The 12,000-nt window shown below is 32.8% G+C and overlaps 1 protein-coding gene across 8 annotated transcripts in view; it reads left to right on the forward strand.

Moving 5' to 3' along the window:
* Positions 1-12,000, forward strand: part of LOC149424522 (dual specificity calcium/calmodulin-dependent 3',5'-cyclic nucleotide phosphodiesterase 1A-like) — a 618,560-nt gene that overhangs the window by 346,133 nt on the left and 260,427 nt on the right. The window contains exon 2 of one of the 8 annotated variants that reach the window (XM_089651662.1): positions 10,271-11,401. The exons of the other annotated variants lie outside the window; for them this stretch is intronic. Within the exon in view, the coding sequence (XP_089507788.1) occupies positions 11,110-11,401 (292 nt within the window). The 5' untranslated portion in view covers positions 10,271-11,109. The remainder of the gene's footprint in view (positions 1-10,270; positions 11,402-12,000) is intronic. 8 annotated transcript variants of the gene reach the window in all.

Below are 12,000 nucleotides of genomic sequence, written 5' to 3' on the forward strand. Positions count from 1 at the left end.
ATGACATGATTAAGAGAACCAAATACTCGTCAGGCAATTTCAAAAGTCAGAATAACAGAAGCGTATGATTGAGACAATGTATGAATGTGACTGAAGCAATGAATATGTACCAACTCTGTAGAGTTGTTTGGCGGCCCATCCTATCTGCCTACCCTTGCAATAATTAGTTATTTTACCAATAAATCAATTAAAAATTTTCTTGGTTTTGCCAAAGTTTGAAATTTCTTATTACTAACTTGGTGTTTGTATCAGATTATACGAGCATAAGTCAAATTTAACGCTTATGCAAAATATTTATTTGTAATGCACAGAAAATTAATTTAAACCATCTAAATGAACCTTTCGTTGGTTTTAAAAAATGATCAAAACGTAGGATCTAAAATGAAAACCATTAATATTATTACTTAATTATTAAAGTTCTCACATACAGATTGCTAAAAATAAACTGGTGAATAGGTACTTGGGAATGAGAATGAGGTCGGGTGCGGCACTTCATATTAAAGTTATTGCTGTACGTGTTTCTTCGCCATTAATGTCAATTAATAAATTACTTACATTAAAGGTCAATAAGATAACGACGTGTTGTCTTTTTCATTACTCCTTGAATATTCTAATTGAATTTTTTAGGAATCAATCTCATTTTTGTCGTGAATTTTCTACACGTCCTTCAACTATGTACGACCCATTTTGAAAATAAAGTTTTTTAGTAATAAAATTTTCACAAATTTAGTTTTCAACTTTTTTTATTAAGATATATATCAAGTATACTGGTACCCCTGGTAATTGCTTCTGTACAATTCACGAAAATCTGAAAAAAATGGTGGTATTTTAACTAAGTTATGCTAGTGTGATTTCTTCCACGTTTTCTGCCTATCCTTATTTATTTGAATTTGTACCATATCTTCGAGAGAATAACCGTAACAGAATCTTAATAACTAGATGTAAAATTTATGTCCATACCATCATAAGTGGGGTATACTATTAATCCCTGTAATCCAATTATAGTTATACAAAAAGAAAATAGTTGAATAAATGTAAAAATAAATTAAAAGTGTTCAGTAGAAGTATGTTTCATTGACAGTTTCAAGTATATTATTGTATTGAAGTTTTCTTGCTTAGACGTGTATTCTGAATAGGTAATTCGAACTATAAATACGTAGGTAACAACGACATGCAATGAACAGCTGAGGTGTGCAGATTAAGAATTAATTAAAACTAACGTATTAAGTAATATAATTATTATTTCAAATTAATTGACTAACTGTAAATTTACTACGTATTCTTGACAGTGTCTGGTTGTGTATTAACTACACTCAAGCACCAAAAATACATATAACTGTTTTTTCACCACTTACTTTTGAAGATTATCTGTAATAAATAGTTTTAAAAAAAGTCGCTATCCGCCTCTGTTTGTTTTTGGGCTTAGTTCTTCGAAACTATGCACCGGATTTTGATAGAGTTTTCACTATTATTTATAGAAGTTCTTCCGCAATGTTTACATGTATAATACGCGCATATTGTATTTGGTTCTATGATAACTCAACACAGTGACAATTTGGTGACCGGATAAATCATCACAATGATAATTCATCACATCTTTAAAAAGTTCATGGAAAGTTATAAAACAAAAACTTTATTAACTGGGTTAAGTAGGTTAGGTTAGGTTAGGTTAAAAAATTGAGTTATCATGGAACCGACAATTCAAAACACTTTTAAAAAGTGATATAAAGTCATTAGAAACGATGAAATTTTTTTTTCATCACTTTCCATGACTTTATATAACTTTTTAAAGATGTGATGAATTATTATTGTGATGATTTTTATCCGGTTACCATTGTATTTATAGGAAGTAGAGAAAAGTCGATAGATGGATAGATATCAAAAGTATAATAAAGTCTTATAAATATATATTCGGGCACTACATTGTTAACGCTATGAAAGTATTCGTCTAAATCTTATGAGATACATCAAAATGATTTAGTACGGAATTGTATATCTTAAAAAGGCCTACAGAAAAGTCATTGTCATCTCCTAAGGATAACCCCCAGAAACGCCGGGAACACGTCAGCTAATTTAATTATAAAAACGGCTTATAATTTGGGTATTATCGATAATAATAATTCTCGGAATATTAAGTTCTCTAAAAGATTGCGCTAAGCTAATCATCAGTGAATTTTAAGCAAGGCTTATTCAATTTTGCGAACTTTTTCAATCAATTTCTTTATTCAAACACAGCCCCGCTTCCACCCTCTTTACTCTCCCCCAAATCACAATGACGCTCTCCCTTTCCTCATTTTAACCCAGGGAATGATTTCAAAGCTTTACTAATAATTGGCACTTTCTTTATTGATCAATTAATTCGCTAACGAAGCTCACTGACTAATTATTATTGGTAGTAATTACTGGGTATAATCTCGCGGACCTACTGAGATAAGAATAAGTATGCGCATTTTCATTCTCTGGATTGAAAGCAAGAAATGACAATCCAGAATTGTACATAATACATAGCACTGTGAACACTGTGAGCGCCATTACCTACTATAACTTTAAATATATTTTCGCCAAAAGGATAAGAAAGATTTTTTTCGTAAAAAGCATCCGGTTTCACTAATTATAACTTATTATTATTATATCCCGATGAAGCTAGGCTTAAGCGAAACCGGTCGATATAAAAAATAATAAGTAAGTTTGTGGTTATATACAATGTGTTTGCTTCATCTTAAATACCTCAAAGCCAAATAAAATATTGAAAATTATGTATGAAATAATTGACAGACATCTACAATATCAATATTTTACTTAGGAATTTTCATGGACAGTATTAAAATGCGTTAAAACCTAGTTCTGCACACTGCACATTGCAGTGCACCTGAAGGAAGTCACGATTTCACTGAACTGCTATTGTAGTTGGTCGGATCCTAAGGGTAATAATAAGTATTACATTTTTTGTAAGTATTCTCGTTTAAATTTGGAAGTCTTTCCGAAATTTCCATCCTTGTCTTTTTCCCATTTTGTACCTAAATCCATAATATTCAACCGTTGTACCTAAATCTATAATAAATAACCTTTCTACGTACATCTGTTATAATTAACAATTTTACCTAAATTATTATAGGTTTAGGTACAATGGTTAATAATTATAGATTTATATGGTTATTAAAGATTTTGGTACAGTGATTAATTATTATAGATGTATTAGACATTTTAAAAACTTTAAAGGCATCTTCAAATAATTCCCAAGATTAGGAAAATGCTCGGGTGGAAGGTAATGTTAAACATAACAAAACGGGGCTTTAATAAATCGACATTTGATATTATTATAACTGTGGGGTTTTATTGTAGTCATTCTATGTTTGAAAAGTATATATACTATAGTAGAGTGTGGGGGGGAAACGTTGTAAAAAATATAGGTGCTTTTCAATACCATCGTTTCTCAGTAAATCCTAACTTGAATTCACTTTTTGCTCAGTACTTGATAGATGGAGCATCAGCATAAAACCCTCTCGCAAGATTCAAATAATAACAAAATAATACAGTCAGACATCATTTCGTTATTATCTAAAGGATAATGTTTCCTCAATGTGCAGCGGAAATGCAAAACACGGAGATGTTAAACCCAAACTAGCGCATGAATTGTGTTGTTATTCGAACCTGAAGATATCACTGCAGTAAGGCTTAAAAATAACATTGACATTGTATTGAAATTGTGCACCCAAGAGTTACGTTTCTGGTTTATGTGTTTTCTATCAGACTTTGTGCTTCTGTTACAACTGTAAACTCTGCGATATCTGTTAGGAGTGTCAACCTTAACATTTCGAAATAATGTAGGTAGAATTTTGTACGAATAAGCTTTATTTCTCTATAGGAGCCATTTTAAAAATACGATATTTGGATAATAAATATAATTACTTAAGTTTCTATATTTAAAAGTTGGGAGCTTAAGGCTAAGCGCGACGTTCGTTACAATCTGCGTTTTCATAGATGACGATAATTCATTTATTTTATTAAAATACGCTTTTTAAAAGTCATTACTTTACAATATTAACACGTTGAACGCCACTGTGGAAATGAAGAAAAATTGCCATTTTAAATTTGAATAAAAAAATACTCTATGGCATCGGCGACCATCAAAACGTATACCTTTTTTTTACCAAAATTTTCCATGAAAATCACGAAAATTAACTGCGGACACCGGTGACCGTCATGGCGCTATGGGAGAATAATGACGATTTTCGTTATGAGATCACCGGTGACCTACATGGCGTTCAACGTTTTAAGAAAAATTATTTATTTGCACCAGTATATTCGCAAAATTAATATGAATAAATAGTTTGGTTCGTTCAAAAACTCAATTATTTCGAGAAAGGCATTCAAATACAATATTGTATGACTTTCTTGAAAGAATCGAGTTTTTCTACAGACAAAACTATTTATTCATATTCATATTCCGTGTGTACGAGCTCAAACAGATAATTTGTCTTAATATTATTAAGCAACACATTGATATAAGTGTATTTTAATAAAATTAATTAATTAACGCCATCTATTGTCACGTTGAATATAACGAGCGTCGCGTTTAGCCTTATTTTTAAACTTAAACTCAATGACCATTTTAGCATATTGTTTTTATATCTCCGCAGCACGATGAAGCTACTACTGACTCACGTGCGATATGAAAATATTGTTTATTCTTTGCACAAGTTGGTACGTGAATTGGTATCAGAGAACATAACTACTGAGAAAAATTGCCCATTCGATCTGGTAGTAAATCTGTTCATTAATAATTTAGAATGCAATAGAAAAGGCAATGTAATCATCTATTCTCAAGGCTCACCATTTCACTGTATCATAAATTGAATACGAATTCACATAAATTATTGAAATAATGATTTTATTGTTTCAGTAATGATAAGTTATACTCGTATTTATCAATGAAGATGACAGCAAAAAACATTCTTTACTTTATTAATTAATATTTCACATACTGCATAATTTACAGATATTCACGCTGTATTCATTTGCAGTCTGTGTGAGAGATTAGTTTCTGATAAATGTATTTTATATTTTTTACATTAACCCCTTCCATAATTTCTTTCTTGGCCAATGTCATCTTAGGGGATGGTGTGTGGAGGGTATTTTTACGGAGAGGAAATTCTAGGAAAGAAAAGAAGGGTTGGTAAGAATCTAGGAATTAGTGTGTCCAGGAGTGACGTATTAAGGCGATGCCATACGTAGTAATGCAAAATCATGTGTTTTTGGTTTGAAAATTTGGTCGCCTAGAAATGTTACAGATGATTTAATTAAATACCGCAAGTAGAATACATCTTGGCCTTTGAAACAATCGAGTATTTTTTAGATAAGTCTTTTTATAAGCCCAGAAAAAATAATGTATAAGGCCTATTAAAACTGCTTTAAAGTTCAAAATCTCCTACTTACGAACCCATTTTCGGTTACGATTTTATTGCATAATGTGACAAATTAAGTTATTTATAAAATGTAAATATTTATGCATGAACATCCACAAAATAAAATAAAAGGCACTTTTTGGCCTTGTTTTTTTCTTACATAAATCAAAACAGGCGGAAGGTGTTAAGCGGGAATTTAAACCTTATCGCCATCTACGTAAGTGTTGTTATTGATAGCGGCTCAATTTAAAATATTACATGACGTAGTGCATCGCCTTAATATATCACTTCAGGTGCGGCGCAACGCGATCGGTCAAGAAATCAGTTGGAGTGGTCAAAGGGTGTCACCAAACCAGCCCTTCCCGTTTTGGTACGCCACGCAGGGGGTGGGCAGACGCGTCCTGGGCACACCTTACCTGATGAACCTTGCTAACTGCGGGCACCCCTGCTAAATTACCAAAAATAGCGAATCATTTTTAGTGACCTTTTGCAGAAGTGTTGGTTATCGAATAAATGATACTCGCCTCCCAAGTTGTAGTAATGCCTTATAATTAATAATAATGCATAGACACTGAGGTTGAATGGAAGTTGTTCGCTAATTTAAATAAATTAACTTCCTCTACTAAATGTGTATACTAGAGTGTACTAGAATATAAAAATAATAATTTAAAACGTTCATTATATTCTATGTACTCTTCGTAAACTGAGCATTATTGTTCTACATAATCCATCTTTTGATATATAAAATAAAAATACCTTTAAAAAAAATTAGAATGTCTTTTCACTTCCCAGAAGGTACCTACTTAATGTAATTATTTTTTTTAAACAAGTTCCTGTATGCTGTACGGTAATTATGTACACACCCTGCTAGGCAACTAGAGGCATAAATTTGATTAAAAAATATATATATTTTATTCACCTGTTTTTATCAAGGTACATAACGACATAACAATGAGGGTACTAATAAAATTTGGTTTGCTGGATCTTTTTACTGTCATAATATTAAATTAGCATTTTTTATTTAAAAAAAGCATTTTATGGGTTCATAGAATAATATTTTTTATGTACCTACATAAATATTAACTTGCAAAACAAAATGTTGATAATTATCTAACAGAGGACATTTCGTAGAATATTGTATTCTAATATTCAAACAACCCTGTTTATCTGTGGTTCATTCATAATAGGGGCGTATTATTCACCCCGAGGTTCGCTTATGGAAATGTATGATTCAGTTTTCATTATAGATTGCCCGAAAGGCAAATTTTGATAAGTCTGTAGGAGTAGTTCGTATAATATCGACAGGCGCAGCGAATAAAGGCGGTTTATATTTTAGTTAGCTATTTAATGGAGAACACACTCTAATTTTAAATGACTTAAGGGTAAATGTAAAAGAATTCATAATCTGCTCTTTCATAGATGGCGCTAATTTAATTATATTAAGATGAATTGTTTGCTTGCGCCTGTACTGGCGGAATATGAAAATGAATAAATAGTTTTGTCAGTAACAAAATTCAATTCTTTCAAGAGAAGCATACAATTGCAATAATGGATTGAATCACCGATTCAATATTGTATTCGTATGCCTCTCTTGAAATAATTTAGTTTTTTTACGGACAAAACTATTTATTCATATTCATATTGCGTATGTACGGGCGCAAACAAATAATTTGTCTTAATATTGTAAATCATAACTTGCAAAAAGCGTAATTTAATTAACGCCATATATGAACGTTTAGATTATAACGAACGTTGCGTTAAACTTATAAGCAGGATTTCATCATTATCTAGTATGACGGGATTGGTGCTGCACTTAAGTATATTTATTTTTATTGTGAAACTGCACAAGCGTCCCGACTACTCCCAGCTGTCTGAAGCCAGTGACATTGTGGCAGATATTTTGCGAAGCTGGAGGCAGTGGGGGAGGGAAGGAGATGGGGAAGAAGAAGGTGGAAAAGTGGCTATTCAGATCTTGTCACCAAACACGGCCAAAGCCATTTCAAGCAACGTTTTAATTCTGAATGGTGGTCTTACACATGGGTGATACTGAGAGTATATTCCACTCTGGAACGTGCCGCAAATTTTTTATATGTAGGTATATTATTTTCTGCTATAAAAATGGTTAATAGAAACAAGAAAGGTAGATGGGTCATGAACCATTGTTAGTATGAAATTGTACGCACATGTATCGCCAACATTTTCCATCCATACTACTGAAAATCGCATTTTTGTTTGTACATTTCCACCAAGAACATAATTTTCATTGACTCCGCCGTTTTGATGATCTTTTTAGCTGTTTTTTTTTCCATTGGTTGCAGCTCGGCGACAGTCTGCACGCTTTCATGACATATCTCCAATAGTTTCTATTATCTATAGAACGGTCGATAAGAGAGAGCACCAGAATAATAATAGAGAAATAGGTACTAAACTAAATCTATTCCATTATTTACGGGTATGACATGACAAAGCGCAAACCCAAATGCGGTTATTTGCATTATTATGATTAACAAATTAATTCACTTGTCTATTGATGCAACGTAACAAAAAGCGACCTCATGATGGTGATTTATTTTGTATTATATCATGTATCTTAGTGGCATACACAAAAGAGGTCTATTCTGTAGGCAACAAATCAAAGGATGGGTGGAATAATTTATCAATTTTAGAGGAGAAAATTAGTTAGTAGTTCATGTTGAATTTTCATACTATTGCTTGACAAAAGGATTATAAAAGGTTTACTATAAAATATGAGATTTTGAAAAAACAAACTCTCATTTAATTTCTCTTTTTATATGGTAGGTACGTAAATCAGATGATATCTACCAAACCCTTGGAATTCGAGGGGTGAAATGCCGATCGCCCACCATACGCCAGCTGACGCTATTTTCGTAATAACTTGCTTGTTTTCCACAAAATTATATTTTTGTAAAATTTAGCGTCTGACCTGAAAATGTTTTTATACATTTATAAAAATCGTATATATCTTTCTTTTGTGTTTTTTCCAGGAAAGCACCTTATATTCTGAGATTTTTTTTCTCTGTAATGTTATAACAAAATTTTACATAACGTAAACATACGAAAATATTCTTGAGTTTTATTATAAATTCCAGCTAAAAGGGGGTTCTTTACAATAAAAATCAGTGGTATGGGGATTTTCTAAATTGAATACATTTCTAAGAATTTTGTAAATCGGCATATATGACATGAAATTTCGCGACGCACTTGTTCACAGTTAAAAAAATATTTTTGTACGGTGAAACGACTAGATACGATATATATTTCATTTCCAAGAAAATAAAATATGTTTAAGAATGCTGTAAGTATTTCTTAATGTTCTTAATACCATACAATCGAGGCAAATGCGGTAAGCTACTAGAAAATACACTGTTAATTTCTTGTCAAACTTGGGATTAATTAACAAATTGCGTTTGATTGTTGAAAATTACATTATAAACCCATTTAAAATAACTAAAGAATACTTACCAATGTTTCTTGTCGATCGCTGTTAGTTACGTGAATTATTGAATATTTTACAGGATCGATAAGGCAAAGGGTTTGCACGCTATAATCTAGCCCCTATTTCTCATCCAGCATATTTATGTTTGCTGATAAGTTGGTAGACTATAGACAATATCATTGGAAGGGTTAAAAATGCGAGATTTATTAACAGTTATAAGTTGTACCTAAATTTGAAAATTCCAGCAACCAAGTTTTCTTCTCTTGAAATCTGAAATTTATCGTATTCGATCTCTCTTCAAATAATGGCATGTACCGTATTTCTCATATAATCAAATTGAAGTTAGTTACGGCAAATTGGTTAGTAGTTACAGAAAAAAATAAGTGTGGCTTAACATGTAGCACGTGCGATGGCTGTTGGATATCAAAATGTATGAATAATTAATTTATATTTCTGATTGTGGGTGAGACGATTGCTACGCGGTAATTATCTAATGCAAAATGCAAATATAGTATTTGCTGTAGCGTAATCTTAGTCACGTTGTTTGATGCAAACAACAAAAGGTTTTTACAGTTAACAGTGTTTCGCAGAAAAACATGTTTAACCCTTGATTTACCCGGTGACTTCATACATACACATTTTACTTGGTGGAGTCCCCAGGACTCCCGGAAATAAACTCGTTAATTTATCATGAAATAAAACACTTTTTTAAATGAAATGCTAGTTACATTTGTTTATTATATATTTGGTTTTACAATGGCATAGGTTTTGACTTAATGTTATAAAATCACGGCCTTTTATTAAGGAACTTCTAGAATATGGCACTTTTTGTAACAAAATTACGAGACCCAACTACTATTCTCAACATTTCAAAAACAAAATAATTTTTAAAGAAATATAACGAAAACACTATCAATTCTTATAAAAAGCCAAAAAAAAACAGGGTTCGAAAAAAAAAACGTGGAAGACCTTTCGGTCACGATTGGTGACACAGTCATTGCTTATTTTTTGTGTACAGCCAAGGCACACAGGCTTAGTACAACTATTGCAAATATATACAGCTTTCCTTTTTACACGCGGTGGACACAGGTGACAATATTTTCTCTCATTCCGGGGAAAAATAAAATAAAAAATACACTGTAAAAAATACCGTAAATAGGCTAAATAATAAATAAAACTGTAACATTATTACCCCGGTGGAGTCACACGGACTCCACTAGCGTGATTACTCAAGGTAAGTTAAGAAAGGTACATGAACGCACAATTTGTAATTCCAGAAACAAACGGTTTTATGAGCGATGAAAGTTTTCAATTGAGTCCCAGGGACCTACCGGGTAAATCAAAGGTTAAAATACACACCAAATCGAGTTCTTAATGCAGGTATTAATATAATTAATTTTATTTCCAGATGAACTATATAAATTGAAAGCATCGTATTTCTCCAGTGATTCATCGGCACAAAAGCGAGTGAAGGTTGAATTACTAATGGAACAAAATAGTAATACTCCGGGGATCGATGCCTCCCCTTTGAACTTAAAGATGTGAGCTAAAATGTGGAACATCAAACGTGATCGGGTTATAAAAATGCATTTACTACGGTTCCGCGTCAGGGTATCGATTTTTTCATTTAAGCCACACCTTTGTGGGGAGCATGACTTAAAAAAACGGTAAAACCGCTCTAGAAGTTCAACGTGACATTTAAACGTAGAGTAAAGCGAAGTATAATGTGATATTACTAAGGTTAATCAAACACAAACGCTAATTAATAGAATAGAAAAAAAACACGGGTACCTACATTTACATATCGAATACGTTTAGTAGTCAATAAAAACCTATTGTGATTGCATTATCTATATTGAGGAACAAGTATGTGTGACTTTGGTATGTGTCTAGCTCGCTGTATGTAAATCGTACATCAGGGTTATTATTAATGTACAAGTGCGTTGCGGGTCGACATAATAAAAATTACAATTAAACAAGATAGTAAAACACTCTGGATAGTTTTGACGCTACTAGCAAAATAATGCAAAGTTCACCTGATATCAGAAAATTGTGTAAAGTGTTGAAGCCGCACTAGCAAAATAGTTTCAGTTTCACCAAGTAAAAACAAGTGATGACACTGAAATACAGGGCCAGGTTTATAAGACAGTAGAATATTGTGGAAAGTGTTGGTGTTGTACTAGTAAAAAAAAATGCAGGTTTCTCTAAACAGAAAATTGGGGAAAGCTTTGTCGCTGAACTAACATAATGGACAGTGATCAGAGCGCGGGCAGTAGCCAGAAGTCCAGTCGCCAGAACTCAGTGGACCATTCCAGCCGGCAGAACTCGCTGGATAGCGACTCGGGGGCGGGCCCGGTGCCAGCGGTTGGGGCGGTGCGGTCCAAGGACCTGGTGCACAAGTGCCACAGCGACCCCGGTGGGGGGCGGGCGCTGGTGGCAGCGGGAGCGGGCGTGCCTCCCCGCCCTATGAGGCATCGCTCGACGGGCGGTAGCTCCAGGAGATGCGTACTCACGCTCGATGGCTACTCTTACGTTATAGGTAAGTTATGATTAATTTATTTAATCTACTTTCTAATTCTATTAAGTCTATGATGTTTAGTGTTTGTTCTACAATTTTGAAATCCACGTTTTGACTCAAACAATATATTTGTGAATCACCTGTAAAGGATTATCCACGATGTCTCTATATCGAATACCCATTTGATATTTCTTACAGCTAACCTGTGAAATTATTTTATTGCTCTTGACAACGCGTGTAACGTTAAATTAATTGGTCAAGAATGAAATTAAAACATTTACATAAAATTAACATAGGGATGATGTCTGTAAAACTACGAACATGAAAAAAATGCCAATAAAGAAAAATTAAGCATCCAGAAATCTTTCATTTGACCAAAAGAATAAAATTCTAAAAAAAATTTTTGCGATGGAAAATCTTTCTAATTTATATGGAGAAATAAGAAAATTTGGCTGGCACAGTCAAACTGTAAATGAATATTATTATATTTATTGATTATTAGCACTCACGATGAGGTGAGCTATCTCAAGATGTTTGTAGTTCATTAGCACTCACGATGAGGTGAGTTATCTCAAGATGTTTGTAGATCATAAGCACACACGATGAGGTGAGCTATCTCA

Source organism: Hesperophylax consimilis, chromosome 4, assembly GCF_061612785.1.
Source record: "Hesperophylax consimilis isolate HC1 chromosome 4, BYU_Hcon_1.0, whole genome shotgun sequence".
Taxonomy (NCBI): Eukaryota; Metazoa; Arthropoda; class Insecta; order Trichoptera; family Limnephilidae; genus Hesperophylax; species Hesperophylax consimilis.